This window comes from Cetorhinus maximus, chromosome 14 (assembly GCF_964194155.1).
Source record: "Cetorhinus maximus chromosome 14, sCetMax3.hap1.1, whole genome shotgun sequence".
Classification (NCBI taxonomy): Eukaryota; Metazoa; Chordata; class Chondrichthyes; order Lamniformes; family Cetorhinidae; genus Cetorhinus; species Cetorhinus maximus.
Genome location: NC_135892.1, coordinates 23,312,038 through 23,332,097, shown reverse-complemented (window position 1 = coordinate 23,332,097; position 20,060 = coordinate 23,312,038). Strand labels below are relative to the sequence as shown.

The 20,060-nt window shown below is 46.9% G+C and overlaps 1 protein-coding gene across 1 annotated transcript in view; it reads right to left on the bottom strand.

Annotated features, from left to right (window-relative positions):
• The window catches only part of morn2 (MORN repeat containing 2), a 65,978-nt gene that overhangs the window by 41,568 nt on the left and 4,350 nt on the right, over positions 1–20,060 (bottom strand). Inside the window, exons 2-3 of the mRNA XM_078557555.1 lie at positions 8,544–8,579; positions 4,464–4,511 (exon numbers count right to left, since the gene is read on the bottom strand). Of these exons, the coding sequence (XP_078413681.1) occupies positions 4,464–4,511; positions 8,544–8,579 (84 nt within the window). The remainder of the gene's footprint in view (positions 1–4,463; positions 4,512–8,543; positions 8,580–20,060) is intronic.

The window sequence follows — 20,060 nt, the reverse complement described above, 5'->3', positions numbered from 1 at the left end:
GACAGCTAAGATGCTCTTAGCCAACTTCCTCTGGGTTTTGGAGCCTGTGAGGCCCTTGTCAAATACAGCCTCACTTTCACTTGTGCAACGGCAGGGTTTGCCATCAGGATGGGAGGCAGCAGGCGGGGATCTGAATGGTGGGGAAGGCAAGGATAAGAAGTAGAAACACTTTGAGCAAAGTTCCACTTCCATCTCCATCTTCCCTCTCATGACCCACCTGCACTTCCCTGTTAACCAAGAGCTGGAGAGCAATTTTGGGTTTCATTGAGGTGCTGAGTGGCCAATGTGAGGCTTTTCCCATTCCTCAATAAGATAGTTTACTGAGAGTGCAGACATTGATGAAGGCCAGCATGCACTCAGTTGCCTGTTGTGTCTGATGCTCACTCAGGTGAGCACTCTTTCCATGGATGTGGATATCAGTACAAATGCGTAAGACATTATGGTGCTTGTACTAGAAACAGACTCCTCAATCTCTCTCCAATTGTACGTACCACATCCGGAAAAGCTGACAAAACCTCCCACATTTTCTAATGCTGCTCCAGAATAGTCTTCTTCAACGAAGGTCCCAAGGCTCAACAACAGTGTCTAGCTGAGCTCTGCTTGATGTGTCCTGCACCCTCTGAAGGGGACTCTCCACAGATGTACCTGTTTCCACTGCTATATCTGTCTCCACCAGCTGCTCCTTCTCACATGTGATGTGTGCTTCACCATTTGACAATCCAACTATCCGTCTTGGCCATTCCCCCCCAAGGCCTGTGTACCTGAGCTTGTGGAGGGTGTGCATGAGCCCTGTGACAGTGCATTCTCAGACAGAGTGACCTCCTCTAAGAAGTCTTTGTCCTTCTCCCGCACCATTTCCTGAGATGTTTGGGACCTGCAGGAGATGAAAGAATCCTCTCACCTTGTCAGTTCTAAGTCATCATTGCGCAGATCATCATATTTCAATGGCTGCTGATATCAAGCCAACATGTGTAAGCATTATATTCATGTAACTGCGTTATATTCAATTCTATCATCAGGTAGCTGAGATACTCCCATCTCTCCATTTCCAATGACCAGGATGTCAATACCTACCTTACCTTCATCACCATCTACTCTGCACCAGTCAAGGTGGAGATGACAGAAGGTTCTCTGCCTCTTCCTGGTGTCTGTGCTCTCGTCTCCTGCAAGGTGAGAAAGAAGAGACCTGTAAGTATAAGCAATGAAATGTATTGAGAAAATGAAAGAACAACATATGTGGAGGGATGAGTGTGACATTGTTATAGGATGAGGGTGAGTGTCACTGGTGGATGGTCAACTGGGGATGCAAGGAGGTGATTCGACAGAGGGATGGGTGCAGCTGCAAGATGTGCTGGTATTAGAAGTGAAGTGCAGGAGAAGGCTGGGGAATGCAGAGTGAGGGACCTTGTACTTTAAATTGCCATGCATTCACCTTTCCTGCCCTGATCAGGTTACCAAAGCTTTTGTGGCACTGTATCCAGAAGCGAAGTAACCTCCTGCTGCTGACCTCCTCTTTCAGCTACTCTTGCTTGTTTTTCTGATGTTGACTTCTTTCTCCCATCTGTAAGGAACACAATCTTCCTGTGGGTCCTTACAGGCCACAGCATTACCTCCAGGGATGTATCACTGAAATGTGGTGCTGCCTTGCCATCTGTGCAGGTTCTGGCTCTATCAAAACATATCTACAATGCTTCAATTCTGATACTCGCAGAGTCCCTTTAAATACTGGAGCTGAAATAGACTGATGCAGGCTGTCATCACACCCACTCGTTCTAATTGGTCAGGAAACTTAGAAGTCAGAAGCAAATGCATTGGCTCGGTTACAAAGTCACTGATAAATACACTGCTGAAACTTCCATGTTCTTATGTGTTGTCGACCTCCCCCACTGCGAGTGAATCTGAAAGTTAAGATTCAGGCCCTCATTTAATTTGTGAATAAATGTTGAACAATAGTTTAGCCTGTATGCAATTTCATAGTAACTAGGCATTTTCTGGTATCCCATATGACATGAGAATATCTTATGTATATTTCAGTCAGCAACTTACCAAGATTTAGGGTTAATTATTTTATCTGAACTACACTAACCAAAATATGGCAAAAAATAAAGACAGAAGTTTCAATTCATAGTCAATTATAGAAACTATAATTTAGTTAAGAGATATGAACAAAACATTTTCATAAACGCCTATGGGCACATGCTTGGTGAATTACAGAGCTTTTCTTTTACTTTCTCTAACATTCTAAATGGTGCTATGATTGTAGCAGAGGCAGTGACAGACTGCTCTGATCCCTGTTTTAACTTTGAGATGCTAATGGCTGACAGCCACTGGGTTTTGATGCTTGTGAGGACCCCACCAAAGACTGTCCCACCTGCACCTGTGCAGGGAAAAATTAGGCTATTAGGAGAGAAGGCAGCATGGGAGATACTGATTTGAAGGGATGGTGGGTGCAACAGTTGAGAAGCAGCAGTGCTTTGAGTGGAGTTCCCACTTTCATGTCCTTTTTCACGATCATCCCTCTCCTGGCTGGAGGCATGTCACTCCTGTCTCTGCAGGAAAACAGCTTAGAGCTGATCTTGTAAGACCACCGGTAAGGTATCTGTCATCCTGTTTAAGGTGGCAGAAATCTGGCATCCATATTTGGTATGGCTTGTTATCAGGGCCCGCAGGGATTGATTAAAGTTTCACAGAGAACCACAGAACCATAAAAAAGTTACAGCACAGAAGGAGGCCATTCGGCCCATCTTGTCCATACCAGCCTGAGGACACCCAGGTGCCCCTTCTAATCCCACCTTCCTGCACCCTGCACATAGCCCTGCAGCTTACAGCACTTAAGGTGCAGATCCAGGTACTTTTTAAAAGAGTTTAAAGTTGCTGCCTCTACCACCAACTTGGGCAGTGAATTCCAGACACCCACTGCCCTCTGCGTAAAAAAGTTCTTCCTCATGTTCCCCCTACACCTTCTGCCACTTATCTTGGATCTATGTCCCCAGTTCTAGAATTCTCCATCAAGGGAAACAATTTTATCCTGTCCACTCTATCTATTCCCCTCATAATTTTATATGCCTCAATCAAGTCACCTCTCAGCCTTCTTTGTTCTAAGGAAAATAACCCCAACCTATCCAATCTCTCCTCATTGCTACTCTTTTCTAACCCTGGCAACATTCTTGTAAACCTCCTCTGCACTCTCTCCAGAGCTATTACGTCCTTGGAAGCCATCCTTGCAACAGGCATGCAACCTCAATCTCCACAATGTTTTTACTGAACTTTCCATCCTCTCTGATATTATGAAATGTGTGACTGGCAGGAATGTTAGTACTTTGCACATTTGTTGCTGATCCTCTGTCATTTTTCTTTTCATTGATGCCTCCCCATGTTCAGTATTTCTGTCCAGCTGGGCAGAGCTTAAAAAGAACTGTTTCCTCTGACATAGATAACCACCACCCTACTTGTGCTCATTTGTGAACTGTGATTGTTGTTTTAAATACAGCTGCTTTATAGCAGGAGTCCTCCATCACTGGGAGCTGAGTTAAACTGAAGACTTAAAAATGACCCCTATTCTAGGCAACAATAAATTTATTTTGTAAATATTTTTTTAAAATATGTCTTTGTGTTCAATCAACAGCTAAATTTTCACACTGTGTACTAAGATGACTCCAACCTCATGATTTCTAATACTTAATTTCCGCCTGGAATATGAACAATCATCTTTGGAAAGAAATGAAAGGCAGCTCATGTGACAGTGAGAGCGCTGGTGCTTAAATCAATTACAAATATTTTTAAATTATCCTCATACATGTATGTACAGAATACATAATGGAGAATGGTGACCTTTCAGGTTAATCAATTTAGGAAGAAGAACTACATAACACTTATGTCATAATTGTCAGTCATGTTACCTTCCCTACCTGGCTGATGAAATAGACTGCCTATCACACTTTTCCCCATTCTGTATCATGTGCTCTTTTTTTCCAGGAGTGCATAAAGCTTAAAAAAAGACTAAATTCACTGCTTGGAAAGGAAATGGGATAAATAGATTGAACAGTTAGAGTTTAATCTCCTACTTAAATGATTCATTTCTAGCACCAAACACATCAAGTGCAACTGTATCACTTTTGAAAATGTGTAAATTTCAATAGTTTGCGGTGAGATAAAATCCTCTGCTAAGTATTCTGAACCTGATATAGCTCCAACCTAACTTAGATTAAAACAACATTGTGAGTATATTCCATGCAGAAATTCAGGAGAATCTTTGCAATCAGTTTGCAGCAAAATAACATGTTAGCAAAAGGCATGTGACACAAACAAACATGCGGATTTCAGCAGGCCCAAACCAGATGCCAGTAATTGGGGAAGAGAATCTGAAAAACATTTCAACCCAGAGAAGAACATTTTTGCAATGGACGATAGAATTGTGCTTTACTACTGTCAACTACCATTTGGAGCACAACTTATTAACTTACCATATCTATCTTCATTGGGGAAGATGACATGAACATTTAAAACTTCAACTGTTTAAAGGAAGATAAAGAGAATTGTGATCTTGTTTAACATTTGTACTTGCATAGCTGTAGAAGCATCAAAAACTTTTTGTTTAGTCTCCAATAATAAAATATATAACTGCATTTTGTGAATCAACCATCCACGTTTTGCACTGATTCAACCCATATTTCTACTTGCCTGTGTTGCACATCGAAAATCTTCATTTTACATATAAATAATTTAGGTTTGTGTGGATGAGGGGAAGGATATTTCCTCTGTACATTGTGCGTAATAAAACCGTAAATCTGTTTTTTTTATAAACATGTTTACCAGGGATTGAGCTTGTGTCTTTCATAGTCTGCATAAAGCACATTTACTCACTGGTTAAATTTAACAAGTCTTTTGTTTGGGGTAACAGCCAGAAACAAAAATGCTTTAACTTTACATAGTGCTGGACACAGTTTGTACAATTTGTACCCACACTAATTACACTGTACCACGGAGTGACATGGCTCAAGTTTGTGAATTTTCTGGCAGAGAGAAGTGCCAAATGGAAGTTATTTGTTTCTACAAAGAAGTGGCAAGATGGGATTGAAGCTACAGAGGGATTTGGAAATAGGACAAAGGCCGGAATTTTCCAGCCTTGTTGGCATTGGGCATCATGGCGGGTGGGAGAGAACAACAGGGCAAGACTGCCAAAAATCGGTTTCACGCTGTCGTGAAACCAATTTGCGATCATCCGCTCCACCTGTCAATGGCGGACTGAGTTTTCCGTTGCCACACGTCGGGAACCTAATTTCAATACTTTAGCATCTCTTTATAAGCCCTGTTCGCCGGAATCATCCCGCCACTTTGGATCATCCGACATGTTTCGCAACTGCACATAAGCTACGTGCGCCTGGCAAACTGCACTTCACTCAGGACTTTGAGGTTTGTTTGCCTGTCTTGCTTCGGGCAGCACTCATGGTTATCAGCACCAGGCTTTGCAGGCAGCACCACATCACTTTTAAGGGGGCTCACGGGCAGGTATCTACCTACCAGACCAGCCGTAAGGTGGGTGTGGCTTTTCAACGGCTGTAGGACTAGGGCTTGTTTGCGGAAGGGGATGAAGTGGCCTCAGACTAGGGGAGAGGCTGCAGAGCGAGGGTTGTACTAGGGAAGGGGGGTATCCCAGGGTGTCTGTGGGGGCACATGTTGATCTGTGCAAGTGGCCTCAAGATTGTGAAGGCTGAGGAGGCAGTCTCCAGAGGAGATGGGGCCAGATGGAGATGTGAGGATGTGTGTGAGAGTGTGAGTGGTGATGTCCCTTAAGCTGTCAGTGAGGGAGAGGCCAGTTAATGTGGGATGGCCTTGTGAGTGTGTGTTTAGAGTGATGGGATCATTCATCAGTTTTCTGCACTGGATGGCTGACCTCTTGTGCTCAGCATTGGCACTGACCACCTCTGCCACCGCCTCCCAAGTGGGAGTGGTGAGACTGATGGGCTTCCTGTGGCCAGGGCTGGGGTAGAGGACATTGCAGCGGGCCTCCATGGCATCCAGAAGGCATCTCAGGGATGGGTCACTGAATCGGGGAGGGTGGGGGGCTGCACTCTTCTTGACTTTTGGGGCCATGTCTTCACTGTAGCAGTCCTGGGCTGCAAGCATTGAGAAGTGTGTGTGCAGCTGAAGTTTAAATATGGCACCCTGCATAAGGAAGCAGTGAGGTAATGGCACAGCAGGCAAATCAGCGGCCATCCGCCAGTGAGATGGTGTGTTTCCTGTGGCTGTATAATTTATGAGGTCGGAATGGAACAATACGGCGCGAAAACCCGCCATTACGGCTGGTGGGTAAAATGACTTTTTTCCTGCCTGCTACTGCACTTTGTGCAAATTTGGGATGATTTTGCCCTAAGAATTTTGAATTTGGATCACTGAGAGACAGGATGACCAGTGAAGGTTGGCAAGTTAAAGATGATGGGTTAGTGGGGCTTGGTGTAGGACAGAATGTGGGTGGTGAGACTTTGGACTAGATAGAAATTTATACATAAAAGAGCTTGGGAAGCAGCTAATGAGGGTGCTTCAGAAATAAAGATGAGATAATGAAAGATAAATAATGTGATGTGGATGAGGTCAGGGTGAACACGGACAATATTATGGAGGTAGAAGTTTGATAAAGAATTTGAAGTTTGTAAAAGGCCAGGATAAACCAATGCGGTCCTCTGGCCACTTCAGTGCATCAAACAGGGAAGTAAAATTGAGCACTGTCTGGTTCAACCTGATTGAGCAGATAACAAAGAGAATGGCATTTTTATTGTTGCATTGATCAAGATGTGGATGTCAGTGTAAAAGAATGGAATGCTTTCCTACTTTTGCACAAGTGTCAGTATTGAGCACCATCAGATCAAGTGTAGCATGAGTTAAATGTAAGCTCTCAGAGTAAACTCTCTTTAAATTCCCCTAACTCTCACCAGCTCTATAAACTAAGAAGGGCTAGTGCGAATTATTCTATTTCAGTTTCTAGTCACCCTTATAGCCTGTCTAAGCTGTGAGGTTAACAATTTATTTTATTCTTTCATGGAATGTGGGCATCACTGACAAGGCCAGCATTTGTTGCCCATCCCTAATTGTCCTTGAACTGAGTGGTTTTCTAGACCATTTCGGAGGTCAGTTAAGAGTCAACCACATTGCTGTGGGTCTGGAGTTACATGTGGACCAGACCAGGTGAGGATGGCAGATTTCCTTCTCTGAAGGATACTAGTGAATCAGGTGGGTTTTAGAACAATTGATGATAGTTGTCACGGCCACCATTACAGTACTAAGACTAGCTTTATATTCCAGGTTTATTAGTTGCATTTAAATTCCACCAGCTGCCATGGTGAGATTTGAACCTGTGTTCCCAGAGCATGGGTCTTTGGATCACTAATCCAGTAACATTATCACTATACCACCATCTCCCCATTTTGTGCTGTGGAATCATGTTGACCTGGAGCTGAATTGACCCTTCTCAATTTCATTTAACTTGAAAGACAGGAGATGTAAACCCAGATTAAGAGGAGAAACTATAGTATTCTAATCCTATGTACCACCCATATCTTGGCCAGGATGTTTTCGATGGCGGAGTTTTCCTTCCTGCCAGCCAACGATTCGGCGGTGAACACATTGCCACCGATACTGCCTGCCCTGCACCCATTTAACGCTCCAAGGGTCATTAATTGGCTGGAGGTGGGACTTGCCGCCCCTTATTCAGAAGGCAGTCCCACCTCAGAGAGCTGCTATCCAATCTGATTGGCCGGCAGCTCTAGTCCTGGCAATGCCAGAAGCTGCAGTGGTTATGACTGGGATTGCAAGCAATCCCCAGAGTCTAAGTCCTAGGGGTCCAGGACCAGGTAAATTTTGGGGGCCTCAGGTCGGGGGGTGTGTGTGTGTATGGGTGAGGCCCAATGGGGTGGGCAGAGTACAGAGGGGTAAGAGTGTTAAGAGTGTCGGTGGAGAGGCCAGGGGAGAGGAAGCACCCACCATGGCCGCATCTTTGGGGCAGGGGTAGGGAGGAGTGCCCGATGTTAAAAGGAGGCTGTTGATGGTGGAGCCCCCACCCACCCAAGACCTGAGCAGGGTCACTTTTGTGCTTACCCCCACCCTGAACTCCTCTCGCCAGCCTGAAAATTGAGGCTGGGTGGAAAACGGCCCTTAAGTGGTCTTTAATTGGCCACTTAAGGGTCTCAATTGGGGTAAGGGGAGCCGGCCTCAGTTACACCGATCCCACCGTAAAATTGTGGAGAGGTTGGGGCAGGCGAGAGCCCAGTGGGTGGGCCATCTGAAGAATTTTATGACCACCATCAAACCTGACAAACCTGCCGGCGGGGATCGTAAAATTCTGGCCCTCATATCTAAATACATTTAAATTCCATAGAAAATCAAAATAATTAACAATTAAATAAATAACAGTTCATCTAATTCATTCAACTTTTCCTGAAGTGTTCATGTTTTCTGAGTTGGGATAAACAAATAATTCTCCACTTTTAAAAAGAAAGGTATTGAAATAGATATCAAATAAGAGCAAGAGGTTGTGAAGAAGAACTTACTTTTTTCCATGGATTGAGTTTTCTTTTTTGGTTTCACTATAACAAGACAGCAAACATATAAGTTAGTGGCAACTGGAAATACAGTCATTAATACCTTTGCACAAGGGGCTAGATTTTATGCTCTCCCCTTCGGTGCGTTTGATGGTGGGAAGGCATTTCGTGGCGGGAGGAGCGGAGAATTCAAAGAGAGGCCAAAAATTGGATTTCCACCGGCAGAAAATAAGTTGGAATTTTCCGCTCACCAGTTTCATGGTGAGTTGATGGTGGGTCGGATTTCCTGCTACCCATGTCAGGATCCTCATCTGCATGTATTAGCATGTCATGATACTCATTAAAAACTCAAGTTGCCGGATTCACATTCCCCCTCCCAGTTATGTGTCACGCCAGTGGGAAATTAGACCAGCCTGAACCATGACTAAATATAAGTGGCATCCAGCTGTCCACCCTCACTTCGCTCGTGACTTCAAGGTAAGTGCAACATTCAAAGCCTACCTGCAACAGCACTGCTCCGGGTCGTCAGTGATACCAAAGCTGAAATGTTAGGCCAGACTGCTGGGATATCTGGTTGGGTTCCTCATGGTGGGTGCCTCGGGTCTGCATTAGGATTGCTTACGGTGGGCGTTATGCTTCTCCTGGAGGAAAGCACTCATGGTGTGCTTTGGGTCTCAGGCAGGACTGCATTCTAAAACAGAGGCCAGCGTGGTGACCGGGATGGAGGGAGGGAGGACGATGGGAAATGACAGAGACATGAGGGTGAAATGTGCATGGGAGGGTGGTCTTGGTTGGGTGTAGGTTGGGGAGGTGGTGTTGGGGAATGATGGCATATAAAGGGAACATTAGGGGTGGGAAAGCTGGAGTCCGACATGGAAGACTAGAACACAGACACAGAAAGGGGATGGACATACGAACATACGAATTAGGAGCAGGAGTAAGCCACTTGGCCCCTTGAGCTTGCTCTGCCATTCAATAAGATTATGACTGATCTGAACTTAACCTCAACCCCACATTCCTGCCTACCCCTGATAACTTTTCAACCCCTAGTTAATCAAGAATCTATCTAGCTCTATCTTAAAAATATTCAAAGACTCTTCTTCCACTGCCTTTTGAGGAAGAGAGTTCCAAAGACTTACACCCCTCTGAGAGAAAAAAATTCTCCTCATCTCTGTCTTAAATGAGCAATCCCTTATTTTTAAACAATGACCCCTAGTACTAGATTCTCCCACAAGAGGAAACATCCTCTCCACATCCACCCTGTCAAGACCCTTCAGGGTCTTTAAAGGTTTCAATTAAGTCACCTCTCACTCTTCTAAATTCCAGTGGATACAAGCCTAACCTGTCTAGCCTTTCCTCATAGGACAACCCGCCCATTCCTGGTATTAGTCTAGTAAAACTTCTCTGAACTGCTTCTAACGCATTTACATCTTTCTTTAAATAAGGAAACCAGTACTGCACCCAATACTCTGGATGTAGTCTCACTAATGCCCTGTACAACTGAAGCATAACCTCCCTACTTCTATAATCAATTTCCCTCACAATGAATAACATTCTATTAGCTTTCCTAATTATCTGCTGTACCTGCATACTAACCTTTTGCGATTCATGCACTAGGACACCCAGATCCCACTGAATCTCAAGAGCTCTGCAATCTTTTACCATTCAGATAATAAGCCTCTTTTTTTATTCTTCCTGCCAAAGTGAACAATTTCACATTTGCCCACATTATACTCCATTTGCCAGGTCTTCGCCCACTCACTTGACCTATCACTTTGTAGCCTCCTTATGTCCCCTTCACAATTTACTTTCCTACCTATATTTGTGTCGTCAGCAAATTTAGCAATTATTCCTTCGGTCCCTTCATCCAAGTCATTTATATAAATTGTAAAAAGTTGAGGCCTCAGCACTGATCCCTGTGGCACATCACTCGTTACATCCTGCCATCAGAAAAAGACCCATTTATGCCAACTCTCTGCTTCCTGTTAGCTAGCCAATTTTCTATTCATGCCAATACGTTACCTCCTACACCATCAGATTCAATTGGCAGGAATGGGAGGGGAAGAACACAGACTCTACAGTAGGAAAGGGAGGGGGTTAGTGTGGCACAAGAGGGACCGGTTGTCCAGAGGCTAATGGAGTGGGGGTGGGGGATGGTGTTGTGGTCAGTCCTGATGGAACTGTGGAGCTGATTGACAGACAGTCATGGTCCTGGGACTGAAGCCAATTGGTTGGGGTGAGAGATTAAAGGCAGTCCTTGGGCTCTGTGGATGACATAGTTAGGTGAGAGATTAAAGGCAGTCCTGGGGCTTCACGGGCCATGCTACAGAGCTATGCATGGCACACATGTCATGATCCCACTCCAGGGAGGGGCAAGGCCTGTGTGCTCAAAGGGGGTCAGGCACAGCTTGGTGTGCAGGGCGTGGCCATTGTCTCACACTTGGTGGTGATGGGGGTGTCTGGCTTGGTACTGGACTGTAGATGGGATGGTCATGGTCAAGGAAGGCATCTTCAGCCCATAAATGGGGAAAAGGTAATAAGTGGGGGGGGAGTTCTCGAAGCTCCGTGGTGCGGGGGGGTCACCTTTGTATATCACCGCGCACACAGCCTCAAAATGGGGAGGAGTGAAGTCCAAATGGGGCATGGGGACATCAACAGTGATGTGTTCATTGGGGAGGAGAGGAATGTCCACAACAATAACTATAGGATCCAGGGTTACTGGGGGAGGCTGGAGAATAACTGGTGGGAGGTCTACCTGCACATCGTGGGATCCAGGGTCATCAGGGTAACTTGAATGATAACAGGGGAGGGTCAAAACTGGTCTCAAAGCAGAAATGCAATATCACCATCTTGAGAGTCCAAAGTAATCACAGTTCAAAATTGAAACTGGAAAAAATTCTCCACGGGAGGGTCCTGAGGCAGTGTGGGAGGAGCACACAGCTGGACTCAGTGGGCCTTGCAGAGGGCACCTTAATACTTCTTAGATACCTAACATGGAGGTGAAGTCTCATCTGAAAGAACTCCTGAACACTTTATTCAGAATGTAGATTTGGAACCACTGACATGTAGTGCGCTTTAACACGAGACTGCAAGAGTAATGGGGTCAGATTTAAGGTGATCAATGTGAGCATTTAAAGAGAGGAATGCGAGAAGGGAAGATGCAGGTAACCGTTAATGGAGCACAGCTACTGGATATCTGCAAGATGATCAATGAAACACTGTGAAATGCATTGTCCAATTGGCATGTTTCACAGGTCAAGGGGCATCCACTCATTCCAAAAGTGCAAGTTGAGCATCATCAGTATGCTAAATCAGGCATCGTGTGAATGCCTTCAGTGAGGGTGAACATAGCATGGCTGTGTTCAAGCCTTTCTAACCTCAATGGGATTGAGATGTGCAGTTGCTGGGGTGGCTTCTTAGGCACCTAGATCTGTGATGTAGTGCCTCAGCTACAAGGTTGGAACAGGGAATGGCAAGTAGGGCAGATGCACCACTACAGCATGACTGTAGCTTTCTGGTTGAGACTGGGAGGTCTACTATAGTTGGGCTTTTCTCAATCGGTTAGATCTCTCTGTACATAGGAAGGAGGAGAATTGCAGGATGGAAGCTGCACTCAATGCTGCATTCTTGATGGCAGTGAGGGAGAATTAGGGCCCAGCACCACCTAGCTCAGTTTCAAGGGGAGCCCTGGCCTGAGGTCCTCGATTGAGGGGAGCCCCAATAAGAACCAGAGGATGAGGAGATCAGATGCATCCAACGGAGGAAACTGGCACGATCCAGGGTCTGCTGAAGACACCTTTCCTATTTGGAGATGAGCAGGACAGTGCCATGCATGACAACACTTGTCAAAAGATGTGGTGGCTCATATCTGCCACATTCTGCAGGAGGATCTAACGCTGCATGGATTGGGAGGCCATCCTCTGCCAGCCCACTGAAGGTCACCACCGCACTCAATATTCTTGCAAGCGGCTCTTTCCAGGGATCCACAGGAGACCTATGTGGCATCTGTCAGTCCGCAACACATAAATGTATCAATGAGGTGACGGATGCCCTCTACAGTAAGGCTCATCATTATGTGAAGCTCACAGTGGATGATGCTAGCCAGGTTGCTAGATTTCTTGGATTCATGGCTAGCTCAGGCTTCCCTAGTGTAGGGTGCAATCGATTGCTTTAAGGGCTCCATGGCAGCAGCCCCTAATCTTCATTAAGAGGACCTGCAGCCCTCATGTATCACCAGGCCCTACTCTTTTGGAAAGGTCAGCAGCCGAAGCTGCATGTAACCGCTCTGGGAAGTGGAAGGCAGCATTTCAGTGCAAATCCTGCATCCACTGGACTTGATGCAATTGTGGCCACCTGAATGAGGCACTTCTTGCGGCAATAGAGATATGCACATGATTGCAGATACCATCATGGCTACAGGTCTTGTGCTTTTGCACAAACAATTATGACTGCTCATTGTCTATGAGACACCATTACTGGTAACTCTCCAAGGCACATGAGCATGCATATCACCATGGTGTCTCATGAGGAATAGAAGTTCCACACTCAAAGTGCAGTCACTTTCAGGAAAGAGCTGACATTACACAAGGGGCAAGTAACTAACCCCATTAAATATCACATAAATCTGAGGCACACAAAGGCAGCCATTCACAGAGTGGTAGCTTTGGAACACTCTTGCAATAAGAGAGCACATAGAGGCACATGCACAACCCATTCAAATGATGAGACTATTGTCATGAGCAAAAAATGTATTTATAACGTTGCATTATATATAGTGAGTAAACATCTGTGCCCCTATAGTGAGACCAACGTTTCTTAATTTTTCTAACCTACCACTATGTCTATGTACATCCCTGACATCCATAGCAGAGGTGGGGGATTGTCTGTGATGACCTTGGCGGGCGTAGGCCTGAGGGCTCCAGCCTGCTTTCGGTCTCGTGCTGTGCAGCTGATGCACCCTCCTCGCATGTAGAGCTGGAGGTGATGGGGGTGGGGGTCACAGGCATGGGGGATTGGGATCGGCTGGACACTCTCGGAGTCACATAGATGGATGACCCTGGGTGTCTAGCTGATTGTCCTGCTCCCTGTGGGTGCCCAAGGGCTTCTCCCTGACTCCTTGAGAAGGGGCACTGGGAGTGAGGTTGAGGTGCCCAGCCTCCCACTAGCCACTATTGAATGCCATCTATGCCTGGAGCGATGGAGTGCAGGTCTGAGTGCAAATCCGGTAGAACCTACTGGATCAAGGTCTCCAAGGCGGTCGCCACCCTTCCCATGGAGACCTCGAGGTGCTTACATGTCAGAGCTATGACATTAGACAGAACGCAGATGGACTCCTCCATCTTTCATTCTAGTCTATTCTTGCGACTCTGCCTATCTTTGCATCTCCAGCATGTTTGCAATGGCCGTACAGAGGCTCATCATCTGGGCTGTCACTGCCTCCAACTGCCGAGGAGATGTGTCAATGAGGTGTGCCCCAGAATGCGATCCTGAGCCTAATCCTGCAGGGTGTGCACCTCTGCGCTGGTGGACACAGTGACAGGTCTTTGTCAAATCGATCCTCATTATCCTCCTCTGAGGTGGCCTATGTTGGATGTGCTGAACTGTCTGGATCTGCTGCTGGCTGTAAGAGATAAAAGATAAATTTAGGGCGGAATTGTCCACTCCAGTTTGCGAAAATTGGTTTCACGTCATCATAAAACCAGTCCGTGATCGTCCGTTCCACCTGTCAATGGCGGGCTGTATTTCCTGGTGCCGCATGCCGGGAACCTAATTTCAATACGTAAGCATCTCATTATAAGCCCTGCTTGTCAGAATCACCCCCTGCACTGGATCATCTGGGCACATCGGTGTGATTGTATGCTGACACGTTTCACAACTGTACATATGCAATGTGCACCTGACGAGCTGCACCGCTCAGGACTTAGAGGTTCGTTTGCCTACCTTGCTTCAGGGAGCATTCGCTGTCATGAGCGCCAGGCATCACAGGCAGCACCATGTCACTTTTAGGGGCTCACGGGCAGGTCTCCACCTGCCAGACCAGTCATAAGGCAGAGGTGGCTTTTCACTGGCTGCAGGGCTAGGCTTGCTTGGAGAAGGGGTGGCCTTAGGCAAGAAGAGGCTGAAGGGTGTATTGGGGAAGGAGGTATCCCAGGGTGTGCATGTTAATCTGTGCAAGTGGCCTCAAGATTGTGAGGGCTGAGGAGGCAGTCTCCAGAGGAGAAGAGGCCAGATAGAGGTGTGCGTGAGAGTGTGAGTGGTGATGTCCCTTGAGCTGGCAGTGAGTGAGAGCCTGTGAATGCGTGATGGCCGTGTGAGTTTAGAGTGATGAGGTGGTTGCCTTACCCTGGTGGCACAGATGAGATCATTCATCCTCTTTCTGCACTGGATGGCCAATGTCTTCAGTGCAACGTTGGCATTAACCACCTCTGCCGCTGCATCCCAAGCCGGAGTGGTGAGATTGCTGGACCTCCTGCGGCCAGAGCGGGGGTGGGGGACATCATGGCAGGCCTCCAGAAGGCATTCCAGTGACAAATCACTGAACTTTTTCTGGCTTTCAGGGCCATGTCCTGGGCTGAAAGCATTGAGAACTGTGTGCACGGCTGCAGTTTAGATATAGCACCCAGAGTGAGGAAATGGTGAGGTAACGGCGTGACGGGCAATTCAGAGGCCACCCACCAGTGAGATGGCGTGTTTCCTGTGACTGCATAATTAATGAGGCGGGAAGCGGACGATACGGCGTAAAAACCCGCCATTGTGACCAGCAAGTAAAACATTGTTTTTCACACCGGCTACCACACTTAGTGCAATTCTGGGTCGATTCCACCCTTAGAACCATAGAACACTACAGCACAGAAAACAGGCCATTCGGCCCTTCTAGTCTGTGCCGAAATATTATTCCGCTAATCCCATTGACCTGCACCCAGTCCATAACCCTCCAGACCTCTCCCATCTATGTATCTATCCAATTTATTCTTAAAACTTAAGAGTGAGCCCGATGGCAGACTTAAAAGTTTGTACTGCCCTCTCAGCTAGACCATCCGATGAGGGATGCCGAGAAGCTGTTTTCGTATGTCGGATTCCACGCCGATACATACATTTCTGAAACTGGGACAGGCTGAATAAAATGTTGCATGTCACTCACTGTGATATGGAGGGCTCATCTGGACCGGCTTGCTTTGAGAGGCCAATCTTGCCTTCATCACAGAAGTGATCTCTGTCCTCTCATGTTCCTGTCCTCTATCACGGAGGTCTTAGACGACAGTACACAGGAGAGCCTGGACAAACCGCTAACTCCTGATGAACTGACTAAGGCCCTTGAGTCCTTCGAGAAGAGTAAAACTCCCTGAAGCGACGGCTTGCCGGTGCAGTTGTATTCGGCTCTGTGGGACTGGATTGGCCCAGACCTGCTAGAAGTGTACGAGAGTATGCTCCTGGCCGGCAGTATGTCAGAATCCATGAGGAAAGGCATTATCACCCTCATCTACAAGGACAAGGGGGAAAGGGAGGAAATTAGAAATTGGCAACCCATTTCACTGTTGAATGTGGACTATAAGATTCTGTCCAAGGTCATCGCCAATCGGGTCAAATCCGCTCTGGAATTGGTGATCCACCCCGACCAGACCTGCACTGTGCCGGGGAGGAAGATCTCTGACAGCCTCGCGCTGCTCAGGGATATGATTGCCTATGTACAGGACAGGGGTGTGGATACCTGCCTCATCAGCCTGGATCAGGAGAAGGCCTTTGACAGAATATTGCACACCTACATGGTGGATGTGCTCTCCAAAATGGGGTTTGGGGAGGGAATTCGCAATTGGATCCAACTGCTCTACACTAACATCAGTAGCGCAGTCTCAATCAATGGGTAGGAATCAGACAGCTTTCCGATTGAATCTGGAGTCAGGCAGGGCTGTCCTCTCTCGCCTGTTCTTTTCGTGTGTTGCATAGAACCCTTTGCTGAGTCAAGAAGGATCCGGGCATAAGAGGAGTGACGATCCCAGGCAGTGGAGGCACTCAGATCAAAGCCTCCCTGTACATGGACGATGTCGCCGTCTTCTGCTCGGATCCGCTGTCGGTGTGCAGACTTGATCCACATCTGCGACCAGTTCGAACTGGCCTCGGGAGCCAAGGTAAATCGTGGGAAGACCGAGGTCATGTTCTTCGGGAACTGGGCTAACCGATCCTTTGTCCCCTTCACCGTCAGGGCTGACGGCCTGAAGGTGCTGGGGATATGGTTCGGAGGGACCAGGGCATGCGTTAGAAGCTGGAAGGAGCGAGTGTCTATGGTAAAAAGGACACTGGGCAAGTGGGAGCGACGCTCCCTCTCCATTGCGGGTAAGAACCTGGTCATCAGGTGTGAGGCACTCTCACTGTTGCTGTACGTGGCGCAGGTCTGGCCCATTCCACACTCCTGCGTTGTGGCGATCACCCGAGCCATCTTCCGCTTTATCTGGAGGTCGAAAATGGATCGTGTCCGCAGGGACGCGATGTACAAGCCTCTAGATAAAGGGGGAAAAAACATGCCCAACATCGCCCTCGTACTGATGGCCACCTTTATGTGTGGCTGCATCAAGCGGTGCGTAGACTCTCAGTATGCAAACACCAAGTGTCACTACATGCTGAGGTTCTACTTGTCTCGGGTGTTGCGAAGGATGGGTCTGGCCACGCTGCCGCGGAACGCTCCAAGTAGTTGGACCGTGCCGTACCACCTGTCCCTTGTGGAAAAATTTATGCAGAGAAACACCTTTGACCACAAGTCCATCAGGCAGTGGTCGTCACATAACGTCTTAGAGGCCCTGAGGGAAAAGGAGAGGGTGGATCCTGTGGGATGGTTACCCGAGCAGACTGTCAAAGTCATTTGGCAGAATGCCTCATCGCCAGAACTTTCCAACAAGCACCAAGACGTAGCTTGGCTGGTGGTGAGAAAGGCCCTCCCCGTCAGATCCTTCCTACATGCCAGGAGTCTCACCCCCTCGGCACGTTGCCCTCGAGGTGGCTGTGGTGGGGAAGAGACCGTTGTTCACCTCCTTGTAGATTGTGCCTTTGCAAAGAAGGTCTGGAGAGAGATGCAGTGGTTTCTGTCGAGCTTCATCTCGAGCAGTTCTGTGACACAGGACTCTGTGCTCTACGGGCTTTTCCCAGGGACACACACCGAGACAAACATCAACTGCAGCTGGAGGATCATCAACTCAGTGAAAGATGCTCTTTGGTCTGCCCAAAACTTGTTGGTCTTCCAGCGCAAAGAGTTTTCCCTGACCGAGTGTTGCAGACTGGCACATTCCAAAGTCCAGGACTACGTGCTGAGGGACGCACTAAAGCTTGGGGCAGCTGCCGCAAAGGCGCAATGGGGAAGGGTCGCTGCCTAAGACCTTTCTGCCACAGTGCACCGAGGGACTGGGAACTGTGTAGAGCCCCTCGGGCTGTACAGCTCAAAATGAATGTCTGCAAATGATTGTAATATTCATTGTTTGTACTGATGCACCTTGTGATACATGTTGTAAAAGTTGAACCTGATTGTACTTTTGTGATGGTGATTTTGAAATGGTTTTGAATGTTGTTGAAGATATTTTATGAATGAAGCATATTTTTGCAAAAAAAAAAGTGATCTCTGTCCTCTCATGCCAACTCAGCGGCATCCCTCCTCGAATTTGGAGAGCTACTGCATGTTGGCTGTCCCTCCTCCTGTCTCCCTCTTGTTGTGGGCAAGCTTGGCCTTCCTGAAGATAAATAGATAGGATGTGATGAAAAGGGATGGAACAGAGGTTGGGAAGCATGCATGCCTACTGTGTGTGCTGAGCCCTCCCCTGTAAGAGCTGAAGATACTGTTTCTACAGGATGATAGTACTGTTGCTGGTGAATAGGGTGTTCAATGCTGAAATCTCCCCTGCGAATATTGTGAGATTCCTGATCCGTGTGACGCTTTGAGTGCATAATGCCATTATGAGAGTGTGAGTTTGGAGTGAGCTGAAGGTTGACTTACCCTGGTGATGCTGATGAGATCATTCATCCTCTTTCTGGCTGGGTGGCATTTCTCTGGCGGTTGCCTGCGGAGCTGGCCTCCTTCTCGACTGCCTCCCAGGCCAGCGAGGTGAGGTTGGAGGACATCCTGGATCCATCCCTGGAAAGAAGGAACCTACCGGTACTGGTGGACACCTCTAACCAAAGCCTCCAGGGTGCCGTGGCTAAACCTTGGTGCACTCTTTTCATTCCTTGGGGATGTACAATTTTACAGCATAAACCTTGGTTGCACCTCTGATACTGGCACAACAAAAGTTGAGGTTAATCAAGTGGCACAATAGAATCCAGGTACATATAAATGTAAACAGCAAAAGCTTGAGAGAGAGTGTTTCAGATGTGGCGACTTGGGCCACTATGGAAAAGATGCCTGCTGCCGTGCCAAGGGGAAGATATGCAGAAAATGTGGGGGCAAACACCATTTTGCTAAGAAGTGCAGAAGCAAAGCTGAACAGAGAGGGAAGCCTGGCAAACCACGTAAAGGAAAGAGAGATAAAAGTAGTACAACTGTGAGACGAGTTGAAGGGGATACAAAGAGCAAGGAAATGAATAGCAGTCATGGATACATGTTTTCTTTCAATGGGAGCAATCCTGACAAAGTTCCAGTGATTGCTGGTGTTGAAGTGAGCATTATTGTAGATTCAGGCAATGACAGTAAGGTCATCAACAGAGCACTGTGGGAGGAACTGAAAGAGAATCAAGTGCACATCTCAAAAATGTGTCAAAAAGCTCCATCCTTACATATATAAAGCCCCACTTCAAACTGTTGCATGTTTCATTGTGAATTTGAGAGATGGGGATCGGAATGTAAAGGCAGAATTTGTAGTGATTGAGGAGGATGTTGAGCCTCTTCTGAACAGAGAAACTGCCCAAGCCTTGGGGCTGCTACACATCAGATTGAAAGTGAATTCTGTGAAACTCCGTGTGAAGTTTAAAGAGGAGTTTGGTCCAGTGTTTCAAGGAATTGGGAAGTTACACAGCTGCCAAGTGAGACTAATCATTGATGAGAACATGAAGCCTGTAGCTCAGCTTGTACGCAGAACACCTTTTAGTCTGAGATGGAAAGTTGAGGCCAGATCAAGGAACTGATCGACCTAGACATCACAGAGTCAGTTGAAGGACCAACATTGTGGGTGAGCCCTATTGTGATCGTGCCTAAACCAAATGTTGACGTCAGGTTCTGTGTTGATATGCGAAAGGTGAATGAAGCAGCAGGGAGAGAACATCACCCAATTCCTACTGTGGATGAAGTTTTTCAAGAGTTTTCAACGAAGTATTTTCCAAATTATACTTAAAGTAGGAATACCACCAGCTGGAGCTTCATCCTGATTCAAGGAAGGTGACAACTTTCGTCACTCAGTGAGATTTTACCGATACAAGAGATTGCTATTTGGCACCAATGCAACACCAGAGGTTTACCAACATGAAATCCATAAGGTGATACAAGGGATCCCAGGAACAGCCAATATCACAGATGACATCATTATTCATGGAGCCAATACAGAGGAACATAAC